Genomic DNA, 19,077 nt, shown 5'->3' with positions numbered 1-19,077 from the left:
TTTTTGGAGTTAAAATACAATTGATTTAGGAGGCCTGTTTCATGTGTAAGAGAAGGAAAAAAAACCCCAGTATTTGCTGCTGCTGGCAGGATCCTGCTTAAACCTCTGCAGAAGAATTCTTAGCTGCTGATGTAGTAGAAATATCTTTTCTTCAGAAATTTCTGGCAAAGGAATACAATCTTTGAATCAGATCTTGAAACTTGCTTGTGCTAGAGTAAATCCTGAAAAAACTTGGCAGTTTCAGATGCTTGAACTCACTGAGCCATACATATTTCGTCACCTAGCTCTTCAGTCATGGTAAGGCACGAAAGGAGAAAGTCAGCTAATTAAAAGTAGCCGCTTAGTACCAGTTTAGACACCATTGAATCTGCAGAACATGTTTGGGTCTGGCAAATGTGACACAAACCAACAGGAAAGCTGCATTTTTTTCGGAGCAGCAGCTGGGAGGCAGCCAGGCAGAGAAAGCTGCCTCTATATGCTTGCACAACCGCTGTATGACTCTTTATGCCTGTGCTTTGACAGTTGAATCTCACCTGAAATGCTACAAATACCAGGCTTGGGAGATCACAGTTTTGCTGTATGTCAATCCCAAGATTGAGCTCTAAATGCAGATGGATGTGTTTGTTTTTACGATGCTTTTCTTCAAAACATCTACTTTTTTTTTTTGGAGATCTCACCTTAAGACCTATATATATTGGGGACAAAAGGTATCCTCTCTGCTTAACTAGTGGGATCCCCAATACTAATGGAATTATTTAAATCTGTTTACCTGATCTTAGTGGAATAGTAATGATGAATTTTCTTTTACTTTCATATTTAGCATACTAAATTTGTTCTCTACAAGTCATTATTAGAGTTATTCTGTAGTTTGTGTATGTGCATATGAACAAGTGTGCATATTTTGGGGGAAATTAATATATAAAAATGTTATCTTACCTATAATGATGTAACTTGTTATATTAATTTTATTTCGCTCTTCATATTTCAGTAGTTTTGAAATGTATCTATTAATTTTTAAAGTTTTTTATTAAAAGAAATTCTGTTTTTTTGCATAAATGCATGTGAGCAGTTACGCACTTTTAACACAGTGGAGACTGATAAAAGTCTCATAGTTGCTAAAAATACCTATGTAAGAACTAATGAAGGAGAATTAATAACAAAGAAACCCAAACGGGCTCTTGAGAAGTATTTCTTTTTTAGGATGAGCTAGGGACAACTAACCTCCATGGATGGAAACAGATACTTATCTAGCCTTACTCTGAAACTCTTTAAAGAGAGGATTCCATAATCTTCTCACATACCCTCTTGCAGTATTTTATATAGCTGCTGTAGCATCTAATTTAAATTTCTTTCCTTGAAGTTTAAGCCTACTTGTTCATTCTCTTTCAAGTAATCATAATGGCAAACATATAACTTAAATATTCAGAACACAGCTTTTGCTCACTAATGAATTTTAAGCGCTTCCCCAAAGATGCGGAGATACTATTAGCAATGAAAAATTGGCATATATCATAAAATTAATCCTCTATCTGTATCTCTGGAAGACACTTCTAAATTTAGTGCTGTGAAAAATGCCACTGGGAGTGAACTTACTGTACATCCTTATCCTCCAAAATTAACCATAAATATAAAATCTGTGCCATGTTTATTTGATCAAATCTTTACTTTCCTGCAGGTGTGTTTGGTTTGGACATTTTTTTTTCTTTCGTTCAATATTACTTTTCATTCTGCTTCATCTTTGATAATGAATTCAGAATTAAATAGGAAGGCACAGGAGTCTTTAAAAATCACTCTTGCATGCTTTTGCTCTCAATTCCCATTATGAAAGTCTTTTTAATATCAAATTCATTACATCATACTCCTTTTATAAAGAGCGTTTTATATTCTGAACATAAAAGGTGTCTGTAAAGACATATCAGTGTGAGATTATTTCCTGAATATCATTACCTTTAATTTCCAGCCCCCAAAATTTTCATGTTAATTAAAATATTAAAAATCTTGGAAAAAAGCGTTAATGGGGTTCATACAAAAAAAGAAAGTAAGTGATAAACTTTAGTGATAAAATCTGATTAAAGTGTAGGTCGTAGATCCAAGGATTTTGTATTGGTTTTACTGCAGATTTACAGTGGAATCGGGTTTCTGCACCTATCTTTTTGGACATACTTTTGTTGCTAATTACTTTGTCCACTTATTTAACAACTTGCCCTGTTCATAAATTGCCTGACCAAGTTGCTCAGGATTTTTTGAGGTCATAATTAAAGACCTGCAAAACCCAAATAACTTGTAATATCCAGCAGTTATTGGTATTTTGTAGTCGGATTTCATGATTTGAATTTTGGAGCTACTTTAGGTATCATGATTTCTGATGAGGTGAAGTTAACTGTTACAATGTGTTTCAGTGCCTGAATTATTCTAGTTGTATCTGTGATGATTTGAGGCTCTGAACAAGGCAATGTTTATAACAGAAGTGTTGTTTTAATTACACTGATTAATTTGGTGGGAAAACCAAGTAGAGTTTTCAGGCACATAAACTATTATTTACATGTGTAATTGTAGTAGTCCTGAGTACTAAGTAGCAGTTATGAGCTGTTGCTTTTAGTTTAGAGATGCACACAACACTTAAACCATTTGAGAGAGATGTCCTCCCTTTTTCTCTCTTTGTTAATCTCACCTCTGATCCATGAACCAGAAGAAGGGATTGTGTGCCTCAGTGTGTCTACTGTCCCCAACCTTATTTGTTGTTCTAGTAAGAGACATTATTTGTACATACAAACGTTGCTTCGTCACTACCAAAAAAGTACAAGTTACTAGTTCATTGGGAAGATAAGGGGATACACTTACAAGATAATTATGAATCATAAAAATGCAAGAAGAGTTAACAAAGTTAAAAAGGAAGTTAGCAAGAAGTGCCATATGTAATTTTTTCCAAAGTTGAAGCTGCTTCAGAAGAAGTAACTAACCCTATAGCTATGTCTGGTTTTCCTTTGTCCTCTTTCACTCCAGCAATCTCTACCTTGCCTTGCCTTCTCTCAGATGCTGCTGGAGCTGGGAAGGTGAGCAGAGCCCTGACTCCTTGGGAGCTGTTCCTTCCCACCACACAGCCATCCTGTCCTGCCTTTCCTTCCTCAGGGCTGGACCTGACTGTAGTCTCTCTTCTCTCCACTGGCAATTTGAACAAACCTTGCAGGAAAGATCTGCTTTTGAGATGCCTGTCTTTTTAATTTAGATGAAATTGGCCTGTATTTTCAAAAAGGAGATGGAGACTGGCAGGCACAGTGCTTCTTGTTTCCTTATGCAAACAGGATCATACTCTGTGTTCACTGCAATTTGTGGCCACGCATTGCACTTGCAATAAGCAGAACTGACACTCCGATGTGCCTGATCACATCCATGCTGATTTATTGGCTTTTTCTGTGGTCCCCATTCATTGCTCCCTGGCATCGCTTGCTGGCTCGCGCTCGGGCCGTGCTGCTGCTGGCGGGGAGTCTGGGAGACTGCCAGACACGTGCCTGGCTTCCCTGCTGCTCACGCCTTCCAGGGCTCGCTGCAACAACTCTGCCATAATCGCTGCTTCTTCCCGCTTTCCTGTCTCCATGGTGACCATAGGACTTAGGTCAGGGAGTAGAGCACATGATGTTTCAGTGCAAGGGCTTTCTGTGCCTTTTTCCTTTTCATGCCAAAGAAATGATTTTTCAGGAGTTTTGGGGGTGCCGAGGCTTTCTCTTTGTTTATAAGCAATGGGGGCTTTTTAATTCTCCAGCCTACAGTGATTTCTATTTATGCACATCCTGCAGATGTTCCTGAATTTGTCAGAGGTGAAGTAAGAAACTTTAGGAGATTTGCATACATTTGGATATAATTAGGATGCAAAGTCTAGAAATCATTTTCACAGTTCCTTGTGCAAGTCTTATCAGCTGCTTGATATCTCATCTGTAAGGTTATGGAGTAACTCCACAATATAGTGGAGACTGGAATGAGCCCGCCTCTGCAGTCCATTTTCACAGCAGATACTGATTAAGAATTTGGTTAATTATCTTGTTCCATTATGCTTTTTCAGTTTTACAGGATTAACTGCCGTGTAATATTTGTTGCTGTGTAATATTAATAGCTTACATCAGCAGAGCATCAGAGTGCATCTGTGGTGGTTAATTGTGCACTAATTGCTGGGAAGCCCTTTGTCTAAAACCAATTCAATCAAGCTCGTTTTTATGTTACTAATTTGTTTGGCTTTTGAGAGCATTCATAACTTTAAATATCAGGATTCATAGACCAGGTTACTTCTCAACATCTTTTTAAATTTTCACTCAGTGTGATAGCAATGAAAAAAAGTTGCCCACTAAGAAATGTTATTCTGCTGGAATTGAAGTGTTTTCTGAACAACCTGTAACGTTCTGTTGTAAAAAGTAATAAATTTCTTTTTTGCATATATATTTATTCAAGTACACCTGCTAATGAAAATTTGACTTGGGAAAAGAAGGTTCAAAGTAGTATTTCTACAATCTCTGAAGTACTTGTTTTCAAACAATTTTTTTTGCACATACATGTACAGAAATACACACTCTGTATTGTGATCTGCAGCCATGTCTGATATCTCTGAGATTCAAGTACAGGATTCAGATGATAAGAGAAAAAAGTTGAGCCACTACATCACTATCACCATTTAGATGTTTAAGCAGGGTGTAAACAATAACAAATGCTTTAGAACAGTTAAGCTTCATTAAGAAAACTGTTTCAGTATTTTTTCTTTTTGTTTAACATATTTTCAGGTACCTGCACTTTAATCAAATAGAAACGTTGGAACCTGAATCCTTTACCCATCTTCCAAAACTTGAAAGGCTGTAAGTTTGTTTTTCTTGGGGTAAGATTCAGAAGAGTCAGCTTGCTTCTTTGTTTGTATTAAATAAAATGTTTGAAACTACAAAACAGTATTTTTTATCATTCCCATAGATTATTTTGAATCTGAATTTTGTATTGGAACTGCTATGTAGTCTTTGCCAAGAACACCTTAGTTGGGCTGACCTTATAGATGTGCAGAAGTGAACAATGCCTCTGGTATATATTTCTGTTGCAAAACTCTTTCCCAAAGAGCTGTGATTGTTTGGCCTCAAATAAATATTATGAATGAAAAAATAGGAGATTTATATTATGTCTTCTGTTTGTTTATTTGTTTTTAGTTTCTCATTTGAATGCTTGTAAGCTCCCTTCTTTTTGGTTACTTTGTCTTTCAGTGGCTTCTTTTTCCTCATACTTCAAATACACCTTGGAGGCCACCTGAAAAATAGCAGGCGGTGAATAGCAGGAAAAGATTAAATTTATTTATTTTTGGCAAAATTACTTTCTCTTAAAGGTTGTTCAGAAGAATGTACATGTAATGAGTAAGTGTCAAAATCTGAATTTTTACATGCATATTTCTGTGTTATTTTAACAGGTTTTTGCATAACAACAGAATATCTCATTTGATTCCTGGAACATTTAGTCACTTACAATCTATGAAGAGACTGTAAGTAAACTGAATTATTATTGAACTGAAGAAAGTTTAAATAATGTAGTAATACTGTACTTCATCTTGCAATATTTATCTTCCTTGAAAATGGCTTTCATTGTGTCATTGTTTTAAATATTAAATCATTTTACCTAAGCCATACTCTGTTTGTGTACATGCACAGACTGAGATGATTGCTTCACATCTTACTGTCTCCATTGACTAACTAAATCTTTTTGTTTGCTTCCTGTCTTGGAATCATTTGTGGTCATAAGGTCTTGTTTTGTAGGCCAAATAACATGCACAACTCTTTTTGTTTTGGGTGTTTTGTGTTTGTCTGTTTATTCCACTCACCTCTACGTCTCACTGGATGATCTATCAATATTTGATTATTTTGGTATTTTCATTCCTTATCTGATGATTAAAGCATATAGAAATGTACTCACTGGTGAAAGAATATAAGTACTACTTTCAAGAACCACTCAAGAAGCCAGTTCTTGAAGTGCCATTCACTTGGCACATAGCATTTGAAAACTGGATCTTGATAAGTGCCATAGTAAGATGACTTTCAGGGAGTTTTCTATGCCTCATTTTGAATCTCCATGGATCTAGAAGAAGAGACTGCAAGGGAAACAGTGGGAAGATCATCCTGCTGGTTTAGGATGAGTGTGAATCCACACCTTTAACTGTGTGTGAAAAGAGGAATAAAGTAAATTTTGGTGGTGAATGAACCTTTCACTAATAGCTGCTTCAAATGTACCTCCCTTAAAGTCCTGTGGAGTTCAAGCAATCAGAAAGAGATGCTTCTTTACATACTGCCTAGGTAAAGAGGAGTTTTAATAAGCTATTAGTGGAATGGGACACTGGGCTAGGCCGACCTGGTGTCTTCTGACCTGGAACAGCTTATCCTCAAAGGTTACATTGTGACTTTCATGTTCCGGATTTAAATTCTGCCAATAACATCTGATATACTGGGAGACATTTGTATAGTAGCTTGTAAAAATAAGTAGCTTCCTTGGTACCGCCCATTTCTCATAGGAGAGCGGGGAATAAAAAATATCTGGGCACTTTTACAAGAAGTTAAAAAATTTATTAACAAAATCATTGAAAAATTTACTACCCCTGAAGATAAACAAACTTTATGAGATTGCCTTGCCATGCAGCTTTATTTCCAAGTTAAAAAAAAAATATATATACACATGTATATACACACACATATATATATACTGGTATAGCTTCTTGTATTTAATGGTTTTTTTTCTTTCCTTCATGGCCCTCCACCAGAAAGTACAGTGCTCCATGTAGTAAGAGGGCCCTCCACTACTGGAAAAAAAGTCAACAAAATTTATGGATTCTCGTTATCTGCACTAGGCAGGTGTTTTATGAAGTTACTGACCTGCTGAACACTTAAATGAAACTGTGGGTCTTTGTCTCATTTGCCTGATCAGCAAAATGGGAAGTTGTAAAAATGTCAGGTTAGCTGTGAAGTTACTACAGTAATAAGTATTAAACAGGAAAAAAATGCATGGAGTATGGAGTAAGTTTCTTATTTAAACAAAGTTTGTAAACCATCTAAACAGAACTTGATTTATTCACTGAACGCTGTGGTTAAAAAAGAAATGTTGTTTGGATACTTGCTATGTTGAAAACCATCCAACCTGTACAGGTTGAAAACCATCCAACCTGTACAGTAAAAATACTGTGCAGTTTTGTAATAAAGACTGCCAGAATGTGACTGTCACCAGTATTCCAGTCTGCCCCTTGTTCCGATCCACAGAAAAAGTTGCTGCTGGGATTGCAGAACCGTTTTGATTCTGGCAAAGTGGTCGAAACTTTCTCACAAATGTTGTGGCTGCTTCTTTTTTTTTGCGCAGGCGTTTGGATTCGAACGCTCTTCACTGTGACTGTGAAATCCTGTGGCTGGCAGAGCTGTTGAAGACCTACGCAGAGTCGGGTAATGCTCAAGCAGCAGCTACGTGTGAGTATCCACGAAGGATCCAAGGAAGATCAGTGGCCACAATAACACCAGAAGAACTTAACTGTGGTGGGTTTGCAACTTCCTGCTGGCCTCTTTAGCATGTTAAATGTACCTAGGCTTTTTGTTTGTTTTAGTTAAAATTTGTTCTGTTCTCTTCAATAACACTGAGCACTTCTGGTCAACATTGGTTATTTCCAGAAATTTCCTGAGTTCCTTCTCAGCTCCTGACAAAACTGATGGCTTTTGTCCCTTGACTTATCTTTAATGAAGCAAATATAGGCATGTTTGAAATTTCCCATTGAGGGACTAAATGTGAATATCCAGAAAGAGTTATTTTTTCCTTTTAATATTTTGGTTTTAATCATAAAAGGATTGTCAACTGGGGTTGTTGGTATTATGTTAATATCATTTGGTGTCCTTTGTTTCATTTTTTTACAAGGGAATAGGAAGAAAGACTCCATGCAGATTTGCTCCTGATTTCAGACCTCATTGTCAAAAATCTTATTGATATTATTGGTATTGGTGTTGGGCCACTGAATTCATTTCTTGCTCAGCTATTCTTACAAGGAGGGCCCTGCACAGGCACTGAAGTCCTGTCACTGGCTGATTAATGGATAAGCACTTTGATGATAATCTTTTTGTTCATCTGTATTCCTTCAGCCTATGAGTGCACAGGCTGTGCCCCATGGGCATCCCGGAGCTCAGGCTGGCACCTCTCCCGTTCTGAAGCCAAAACTCGGGTTTCTCATCATGTGAAGGGCATTTCCCTGCCCAGCCACATGATGAGAGGAAGATAACAAGAAAATTGTCGTTTTGGTTATGTGTTGGATATGATTCTGATCATAAGAATTATGACCATAAGCATTTACAAGGTTCTTGAAAGAGATAGTGAAAAGGCAGTTTGGTGCAAGTATAATTCACATGGCATCCTACCAGCTCTCTTCACATTTAAGGTGCCTGAATATGGAAAATGCAGGAAGCACACTGGACAAATTATTCTGTAGGAATCAGGCTAGGCACTGATACTTATCTAGAGGAAGTTATTTTAAATGGCACTTGTGCTTGCTGCTTTAAAGTTTTTCCTTCATGAGCAAATTGAGTCGCTGTTCAAATAAATAAAACAGCTACTTTAGAACCTGATACAAATTTACACAATACATTTCCAGACTGCAAAGAGGTCCTAAGGAACAATGGAGGAGGCCAGAAAGCCCACAGTCACTTTTGCATGGGGAAAAGTGCATTTAATCCTGATAAAGCATATGAATACTTAAAGTTAAAAGTTTTATGAAAAACGTTTCTACAAGGTGTATGGAATTTCTTTTATTTACCATTCTTTAGTAGTTTTAAAACAAGTAAGGGTTCCTTATATGCTTCATTGTTGCTACAGAGAGGCCAAGAATTACATCAGAGCCTCAGGATGTGGATGTTACCTCAGGGAATACAGTGTACTTCACTTGCAGAGCTGAAGGCAATCCTAAACCAGAAATTATCTGGCTTCGGAACAAGTAAGTTTAAAAGAGGAAGAGAGAAACTTGATGTGTATGCTTGTCTGGGTGCATACACATTTCTGGGTGCATATCCACACACCTTACTTGCTAATAATATATGGATTAGATACTGCAGAAATGTTCTAGTAAGAATAAGTGTATGAAGTAATAACGGCCCAGATCAGTTTTATTAGTAATTTAAATGCTTAAGAGCTGATAACTTTAGAACATATTAATTAATGACTATAGTGTTGGTAAGATTTTCAAGTGCTGTTTTACCTGCAAAGTTGTTTACACCTGTAAACTCTTTTGCAGCGACGTACTGGACAATCCACTATGGACCTGTTGTACATGCAATCTGAGGTTTTAGCTAGTGTTTGCATACTCTTTGCAGGTCTGTTTGCATTAAGTTTTGAGGCAGAGCAAAGCTACTTTCTTAAAGGACTCCAGCCTAATAAGAGGTTTCAGAGGGGGTCTTCCTCGAACCCAGCTCCTTAGAGGTAGCTGCATCCCCGAAAAGAGGAGGTATATCAATTTCCAGGCTTTGCAGATCAATACATGGAAGGCAGTCAAGTGCTTATGTCACAAGATTGTAGGATAATTCAGGTTGGAGGTGATCTCAGGAGGTGTCTCAGTGTGGCCTCCTGCTCAAAACAGGATCTGACCAGGTTACTTCATCCAGTTAGGTTTTAAAAGCCTCCAAGGGTGGAAGTGGCGCAGGCACTCTGTGTAACCTGCTCCATTGCTTCTCCTCACTGCTTAGAAGATGGAGGGAATGGCCTATAAAGGACATATATCTTTCAGCAGCCAAAGGACCAGCCTGATGCAGATTAGTTGCTCGAGCTCTGCCCAGAACCTGGCTCCTCCCAGCAGTGCTGGGGCAGCATAGCTGAACCAGCCATGTGGCAGCATGTTGCTCCCCTTAAACTGATGTTAATTTACAAGAGACACATGAATTGTGGGTTTATCACTCATTAATTCAGACTTCACATTAATGGTGTTGTTATGCAAATGGAAAACCTGATATAGAAAATAAATCCCCTCACATTTTGTATTAGCAAGTGAACGATTTTGTATTAGCAAGAGAACCTGCTTTGGCAGGGAGGTTGGACCTGATGATGTCTTAAGGTCCTATCCAACCCCTACAATTCTGTGATTCTGTGATTTTAGTTTGTTATCTGCTGATAAAGTGGAACTATATAGAGTCTTGGTTCTGTAGCTTTATGCTGATGTCAGTAAGAACCCCACGTGCAGCATGGGTAAAGCATTTATGGAGTATGTCAAGAACAGCACCTTGAACTTGGATTGCATAATTATTTCATTAAAATTTTCTTTGGCTCATGTACTTTTTATAATAAACAAAGAAAACATATTCAGAATACACATATGAAAGAGTTTTAAGAAGAAATTTGAGCTTGGGGTGTGGGATTATTGACTCTGGCTTGTTTCCTGGCTGCATGAATGAGAGCAAAGCTCTTTGCAAGGTAGTTGAATATGGCAAGATTTCAGTCAAAAGCCATTGACCTGTTGAGTGGTATGTTGAATAGATCAGCAGTCCAGCTGGGTTTTGTACATAGGGGGTGAGATGTCATCCGTCCTCTGTTCTTTGTTCATCATATAGTGAGGGATAGAGGGAGAAGCGGTTTCTTTAATTAAAACCCCTAGGCATTCTTAGTTCATATCACAGAAATACATCCATGACATAATCTGAAAACCTAATCTTAATTTATCTTTCAAACCAGTACAGATTATAATCAGGGTCATTAGTGCTCTTCAAGCAATCCAGATAGAAGTTGGCACAGAGAGGATTTTATAGCAACTAACCTCTCTCCTAGTAAAAAGTAGCTTGAGTGTTGAACTTACCTGATATACTTTCAGTGGAAACATTTTAAATTGATTTGCCAGTTAGAACAGCCTTAAAGGAAAATGAGACCAGGTATGTGTAGTCTGTTAACTTTTTTCCCAGTAAGCTTTTAGTCTTAGAAGTAATTTCATATTTCATTTTGAAGATGTAATAATTCCATAAACAAAATTGGTTCATTTTTTTCTGTTTTCCTCTTCTTTTCTTTAGAAGAAAACTAAAAGTCTATTATTTTACTTAAAATAGTAAAACTTTTTTTTCCCCAAAGTTGTTTTGGGCAAATATACTTTGCGTTTTATTATTTGACAGTTTTCTGTGCTTGTGATTTAAAGGTTTAACTCCAGAAGATTCTTTTCTTCACAGTAATGAGCTCAGTATGAAAGAAGATTCCCGTCTAAACTTGCTAGATGACGGCACGTTAATGATTCAGAATACTCAAGAAACAGACCAGGGCATTTACCAGTGCATGGCAAAAAATGTGGCTGGAGAAGTGAAAACTCAGGAAGTTACTCTTAGATACTTTGAGTCACCAGGTAAAGAATATCAAGTCTGAATTTTGCATTCAGACAGATAATTGTTTTGATAATAAGATTGATTAAAAGAAGAAGAAAAAAAGAGCCTTTGGCTTTCATATGTTCTTGACATGTAGATTTCTTGTGCTTGGGCATCTTAAGAACTACATCATAAAGTTATAATATGCCTAGAGTGAAAATGCAGATTACCCAATAAATCAACATATTTATCACAGTAGGCAATTCTGATGACAGTTGTGTAGGCTCTTGTAGAAAGGGTAGGAAAAGAGGCTGTTGCATTGCAACAATGCTCAGTGCACTAATGTTCCCCTTGGATACCTGAAGAACCACAAGCTTCCAAACAGGCCGCTCAGGAAAGCTCTGGCACACCCTGTACAGCCTGAATCTCTGTCTAGCCAGGACTTCATGTTTGCAGGCACTAAATTCCTGTCCAGCACCGTAATGTGTTTAAATTCCAAACTTTGCTGTGAGAAAATTTGTTTTGACACTCAGGTGTCAGGTAAACTTAAAATGTCACGGCAACACACGCATGTAGCTGGGAAAAGTTTCAAAAATGTAACTTGGGTTTGTCTTTGTGTGCACTTACAGTGATTTTTAGACAGTTTGTTTTCTATGTCTCAGTTCCTATGCCTCTGAAGAGACTATAAGCATCAGCAAATGATAAGGAAATGTTTGAAAATTGTTTTGATGGGAGTTAAAAAAACATATCAGTGCAATTATATGGGCTTGTATTTTTTATCTATTGATATTTATAAATGTCTGAAGCTAGATTAGGCTTAAAGGGAGGCAGAGTTTACATCATGAATAGAAGTATGGTGGAACAGATCTCTTAAAACCCCTTAGCTTCCCCAAACTGTTGCAATATTCATCTAAATTAGTGCTACGTGAGCTAAAGTCATATTAAGCATCACTCTTCTCTCACAGCCCGGCCAAGTTTTGTGATCCACCCACAAAACACTGAAGTGCTAGTTGGAGAGAGTGTTACCTTAGAGTGTAGCGCAACTGGGCACCCTCAGCCACGGATTACCTGGACCAAAGGTGACAGAACCCCTTTACCAAGTGACCCTCGCATCACAATAACTCCATCAGGAGGACTCTACATACAGAATGTGAAGCAGGAGGACAGTGGCGAGTATACCTGTTTTGCAACTAACAGCATAGATAATATCCATGCGACTGCATACATTATAGTCCAAGGTGAGTAACATTAAACTAGGAGAAAAAAGCTGTAAAACATATTTAGAAGAGTTTATTGCTTTAAATTGTATGGTTTTGTCTTTTTTCCTGAATTGTCAGAGCTAAACTAAAACCATAGGAGTTTTTTCTAATTACACTGGGCTAGTGCAGTCCATTGGAATGTTCCTATGCATTTCAAAGTAATATAGTATTTACTAATTCTCTGAAAAATAGATTTCATTGATAATTCTCAGAAGTTAATAACTGGTGTTTTGAAATGTGCATTTCATATTGCACATCTTGTTTGCCTGTGGGAATAAACATAGCATCCAGCTTAGGGGGGACTAAATGCTTTCTGTAACAGGCAGAAATCCAAGAAATTAGAATTTGTGTCTGGAGTACTAGAGATGGAGTTTCAAGTGAGAACTGTGTTGCCTTTCTTTTGTAAATACTATAATGAGTGTGAGTACATTTTCTCCTGAGTTTTGTGGAAAATATCATTGCCAGCTGAGGCGTTAGCTTAGCTTTTCTGTAAAACAAAAGTCAAAGTACTCTTAACTTACTGTGATCACAATAGTGTTGATTAGTATGTCAATAGTAAGAATATAAAGTATTTTGAAAGCATGATGTCAAAAAGCTTCCCATACAGATGGAGAATACTTTTTGCAAATGTTGTAATGCTGAAACTTTTATTTGAAAAACATTTTGAGTAACTTTTAAGTTTTCTTCTGTCTTAATACTAAGATCTCTTTGTTGGCAAATAGCTCAGGTTGAAAATAATTTTTGTTATTGAGTTCAGTTTTTAAAGCTATACACCATGACATGTCTGTGTGTTTTGTTTATTTATGATTCATCAGGCAATGATAGTGTTTTGAGAGCTGGGCAAATTCCTTTTAACACTGACAATGCCATGGTGTTGAGGCAGAAGCTCGCCAGCTGTCCACTCGCTGTTTTCCTTTTGTGTAAAGAAGAAAACAGGTGGCTCAGGATAGTCTTCACTACATTGCATTTTCTTCACAATTTATTTGAGAGAAAGAGAAGTGGTTTTTAATCCAGGGAACACTTCATATTTGATGCTACAAGTCTTACTATGCCACTCAGAATTATTCACTGACACTAGGACCAGGTGTGAGGAAGATGTTCCTCTGGCATAAGTGTCTGCCCTAGAGCAGTCACAATACAAAAGAGTTTCATTAGCATCTCTTCTCCCACCAATACACAGGAAACTGTACGTAATTTCAGACAGTCAGGCATTTTTCAGTAGTGTTTTGGTTTTTTATTTTTTTCCCAACCAGTTTGTTTTCTCTTCTCTAGCTCTACCTCAGTTTACTGTCACTCCTCAGGACAAAACAGTGATTGAGGGACAAACCGTTGACTTCCCCTGTGAAGCTCAAGGCTATCCCCAGCCTGTTATCGCCTGGACTAAAGGAGGTAAGCTTGTTCCAATTTTACTTTTAAACTACTACAATTGTTTCTCTGTCATTTTGGAATCACTCATGCATTGAAAGGAATTGCATATATTTGTTTAGATGCTTCAACCTCAGAAGGAAACAGGGCTTATCTCTTCCTGCTTTAGCCAGAAAAGGCAAGGTACCTCACAGAAGCTAACTGCCAATTATTCAGGAAAAGAGTCACTGAAATATGTCCTCGTAATACATTCCTAATAATAAATGTGAGATAATAAGAAAATATGAGTGGCAATGCCTATCACTTCCAGTTTATTGCAGAAGAAATGGAAATGACTGCCATTAACCAGAGATCTGAAATTAGGTGGAATGTGGTCTCTTCAGAAATCAGAACAGCCCAATGTGTAGCTGGCATCGCTGTAACTCCATTTCTGTCACATAATGAGCATTGTCAGGAACACTGGGGTTCACTCTGGTGACTCTTTGCTCAGGTTGTGACTGTAAAGGCATTAAGCCAAATCCAACAGGAAGAAATAGCATAATGGCTGTTCTATCAGTGTGTAAATATTCCAGTTGAATCAAATGAAATAGCTCTAGTAGACAAATCAACTCATAGTAAATTAGATGTTATTGTAGATAAAGCAGATTTTTAACAAATTCTTTATCATTTTGATGCTGATAATGTCTCTGTTTCCCCCTTTACCAAGATTGCTCCAATCAAATGAAATGTCCAGAAAGGAAGAATAGTGTACAAACACTGATGTGCCTTTTATTTCATTTATATTATATTCCATTCTTCAGGGCTATGTGTATTTTTCTGTGGATTCTCAAGCTGGCCTAGGCAGATGCGATGAATTGTGCCTTATGCACATAGCAATATGAAATGAACAGTAATACCTGTTGGGGATGTTCTTATGATGCCTTCTAATTCAGATGCTTTATCATGTTCCTTAAATGAAAATGTTTATTTCTACTATGAACAGAGAGGAGATCAGGATTATGATTATCTGCATATGTACTTTCTTTTAGTTTGCTGTTATCATCTGGGAAGTAAGTTTCAAACTTTTTCAGGACTCCAATTTCCCCATTGTTTTATCCTATTTACAATCCTGTGGATTTTCCTTTTTTTTTTTCTAAAAAGGGACTTTGTTGTGCACTGCTATTAATGGGAAATGCCGTTTCTCTGTGTTTCAGGAGGGCAATTGTCTGTTGACAGAAGACACTTAGTTCTATCCTCTGGAACTCTAAGGATTTCCAGGGTTGCTCTGCATGACCAGGGACAGTATGAATGCCAAGCTGTCAACATCATTGGATCTCAACGAATTGTTGTATACCTGACCGTACAGCCTCGAGGTATTTTCTCCATGTACAGTTGCTGGAATAAATAAAGCCAAAAGCTAAATAGTGTTATTAAATTAAATGTTTGGATGTCCAGAAACAGAATGCAATGAAAAGTCATTCCTTACATAAATAAGCAGACACAGAAAAAAACCCACAGCACTCCATTTTTCTTATGTATTTCTGAAACTAAATTCAAAATAAGCTACTTCTAGAATTAATTAGAATCATATTGATATTTAACATTCAGTTAAGTACTTTGGTATTTAATTAAATTCAAGGAGATTAAATGTTAATCCAAAGCATGTATTGTTAGTGACCTCATTTTAAACAGTATTTTTTGTGAAAGGGGCTCAAATATCTTCCTGTGTTTAGATGTTTGTCAGAAAAGATTTCCATTAATTAAAGAAAGATTAAAGAAAGATTTACATTCAGTAAAGGAATGCACTCATTTTTTTCACACTGAATTTAGGTAACTGTGTACCCTATGTCCTTAAAAGTGACAGTGTTGTTTTGATATTTTAAGCCCTAAGGCTTATTGATGTCAGGGGGTAAGAGCTGTGAGGGCTTAGCACCTCAGCAAGTTTGTCTGGGGGAATCTCAGTTGAATGAGTTGTGGAAAGTTTTGCTTTTATCATCTAAGAAATCTCTATTGTTGCTATTAAAAAAATTAAGTTTTAAAAATTGGCAGAGTTAATGGAATCTCCATTCTGATGTCATTGTTCAGGTTTAGCTGAATAGCTAAAATTTTTTTCAGAGCTTTTAATTATTGGAACTTTGGTGTTTTTGGCAACTCTGCTTTGGCCTGTTCTGTTAGAAGTAGGGCACTTAAAAATCAGTCTAAAGCAGACATCAGGAAAAAGTAATTTTATCTCTAAGACAAACCTATAAGCAACTAAAAGTTTGCAGGTAGAATATTGTTATAGATTAAGAAATATTGGGTAACTGAAAAAAAACCCCATGATGACCTCCTTTTAGATCATCTTTTGTACAAGTTTGTGCAAAATGTGTCATTTGCCATTGTATCATTTGTTTTTTTTAGTGACTCCTGTATTCGCCAGCGTTCCCAGTGACATGACGGTGGAGGTTGGCACAAATGTTCAAATTCCATGTAGTGCTCAAGGAGAGCCGGAGCCAGTGATTACATGGAATAAGGTGCTGGGAATTGGTTTTGTTGTTGCAGAAAGGCGATGGTCTTTTTATCACTTTTTAATTGCACATTGTCAAATCCTTGCTTTCTCTTGTGTCTGTAAATGTTACCTGAAGTTTGATCAGCAAATCTTCAATATAGAACATTTATATAAGAACCAATCCTGAATTATATATATAAACATACATATTTATGGTTATGCAAATCACGATACAGACCAGCTAAAATTCATAATGTAGGCTTTCAAATGCCTATATATTTACGTGACAATTCTGTGAAAATATCCTACTAATAGTCACATTTGCTATGATATTATAGGTATAAAACAGTAAGAAAACCCCTGTATTGCTGACCCCTTTAACACTGTTGGATTGGAGTTTCGGTATCCTCTCTGTGGCTTTGATTTCCATTTCTTAAAAATATTAGAGTTATTAGTAGAGTTACCACTGAATTAATTGTTTACTAATATTGCTCTTCCTGATTATTTTCTTCTCTTTAATTAATGAACATTAGAAAATGTACTTTAATGTACCTTAAATAGCTTCTACATGCATAACACATGAAGAAGTGATACATATAAATCTCTTGAGATCTTTTTTGGTTTGTTAATTTTGAGTAAAATCAAATAGATATGTTCTCAAGAAGTGCTGTCTTGGTTTTCTGTGGTGAGAACCTAAAAGTATTAAAATACTTTGATTTATAATAATGAATACTTTATAAAGTAAAGAAATACACTGTACATGCAAGTCCTACAATCAGCATCATTTGGCTGTTATCTTGGCATAGGAAATAGAAAGATAAAGTAAAATGCAAAAATAAAATTGAAAAAGAAGACAAAAAATAAGGTTTAAAAACAAGAGTTTAGAATAACAAATTTTGTGCTTTGCTGCAGGATGGAGTACAGGTAACTGAGAGTGGAAAATTTCATGTTAGTCCCGAGGGATTTCTTACCATTCGTGATGTTGGCACAGCTGATGAAGGTCGATATGAATGTGTTGCCCGGAATACCATAGGATACTCCTCTGTTAGTATGGTGCTTAGTGTTAACGGTAAGGTGTATGAATCAGAGATATGAGCCAGATTATTAGTTTTATTCTAATTGCTTAATTTGTAGGATGCAAAGAAGCTAATAAAATGTTATTTCTTACTGATCTTTTTATTTTTCTTCCTTAATCCTCCCCTTTTTTTCCTACCTTCATTTAATTCAGGCACCTCTTTGTGCAGATGTGAGTAAGAGGGGGAATGTGTCAGCCAAAATGTCTCTAGGAGTTAAACTTCAAAACAAACAATGCTTTGGGCCCCAGTTAGTCATACTGCTTTCCTCTTGAGATGCTATTTAGACCTGTTAGAATTTACTAGCTGAATGCACAGCCTCATCTTTAGGCATAACTTCACAAGAAGTCCAGTGGCATCTTTAACGAAGCACTTGTAGTGCTTGGTTTAAAATTAGGCTGCAACCATTGTAAAAGAATTAAGGAAAATTGTAATGTTCTTAAGAAGCTACAGAAGAAATAAAATAAAGGAGAATGTTTGTGCTTATTCTAATTATTTAAAAGTAATAATGACAAATAATAGTTGTAATTTATTAATAAGTAATAACTGGTAATAAAGCAATCAAAGAGGCTAAGGAAATCATTTCACAGATTGATTCTAATGCTTTTCTGACTTATTGGGTAAAATTGCTGATTTTTCAGACTCATTTTGATGAAAAATATTAAGGAAACAGTGATCTTTTGTTTTCTCGGTGGAAAATATACCCCAATATTTTTGTATCATTGAAAAATGAGTATTGAGCAGTCATTTTTTTAGCACACTGGATATTGTTTCCCATTGTTCTGTCTCATATTATGTGTACTAAATTCATAAACATTTATTGTGTTTTTTTCTAATTTATTGATTACCACTATATCACGTGGTATCAAATAAAATGTATTATGTTCCCTGGCTTACATTGCTTTTAATAGATTAACGATCTATCCCTCCCTATATCAAAAATTATGTTTCTTTAATCTGCAAAGATTATTTCTGACAGGAAAAATGCAAGACTAGGAACATTCAATGATAAGGTTTCAGATATGTATATGAAGTCTGCAAATGAAAAAATTCCATAAAAATCAGATAATATTGGTTACTCTGAAGATGCATAGAAAAGCTTTTGTTAAAAAACCCACAAAACCAGCACTACCACCACAACCTCCAACAATAAAAAACCCAACAAAAAATCCCAAACAAATTAGCCAGGTCTCAAATAAAGAAGAGCTCTGAAAAATATAACCATGAACTGAACTATAAGCCCAATGGAAACCACTTTCATTCATGTAGTGCAGGTGTTGACTGCTCATTCTCATCTCCTGAAATTGGCAAACCACAGAACTGGATGCTATCCTATCTGCAGTATTTAATTGTGATTGGTTATTTTTCTATTGTAAACTGCATCATCAATAATTCTAAAATTTGTGAAACCACCCTTGATTGATCTGTATTCAGTCAGAAACTGTAAATTGCGTTTGTCCTTTAAACTAGTGGGATATCAGAGACTGTTTCTCCATGGTTGGTATAAAAATTGAGCTGTTAGAGAAGCAAGGAGGACAAGCAGACAGATTAAAAGTACACATCAATTGCTATCTGAATAGTATTAATAATTGTACAGCCAGAAAATCTTTAAA

The 19,077-nt window shown here is 36.3% G+C and overlaps 1 protein-coding gene across 1 annotated transcript in view; it reads left to right on the top strand.

The window, feature by feature from the left end:
• Nucleotides 1–19,077, top strand: part of PXDN (peroxidasin) — a gene marked incomplete at both ends in the record, with an annotated part of 84,915 nt that overhangs the window by 39,597 nt on the left and 26,241 nt on the right. Inside the window, 10 exons of the mRNA XM_084262067.1 lie at nucleotides 4,767–4,838; nucleotides 5,429–5,500; nucleotides 7,357–7,526; nucleotides 8,848–8,965; nucleotides 11,172–11,341; nucleotides 12,266–12,538; nucleotides 13,832–13,948; nucleotides 15,118–15,276; nucleotides 16,304–16,416; nucleotides 17,304–17,460. Coding sequence (XP_084118193.1) covers nucleotides 4,767–4,838; nucleotides 5,429–5,500; nucleotides 7,357–7,526; nucleotides 8,848–8,965; nucleotides 11,172–11,341; nucleotides 12,266–12,538; nucleotides 13,832–13,948; nucleotides 15,118–15,276; nucleotides 16,304–16,416; nucleotides 17,304–17,460 — 1,421 coding nt within the window. The remainder of the gene's footprint in view (nucleotides 1–4,766; nucleotides 4,839–5,428; nucleotides 5,501–7,356; nucleotides 7,527–8,847; nucleotides 8,966–11,171; nucleotides 11,342–12,265; nucleotides 12,539–13,831; nucleotides 13,949–15,117; nucleotides 15,277–16,303; nucleotides 16,417–17,303; nucleotides 17,461–19,077) is intronic.

The sequence above is a fragment of the Gallinula chloropus genome (genome assembly GCF_964237585.1).
Source record: "Gallinula chloropus genome assembly, chromosome: 3".
Classification (NCBI taxonomy): Eukaryota; Metazoa; Chordata; class Aves; order Gruiformes; family Rallidae; genus Gallinula; species Gallinula chloropus.
This window is presented reverse-complemented; position numbering and strand designations above follow the sequence as displayed.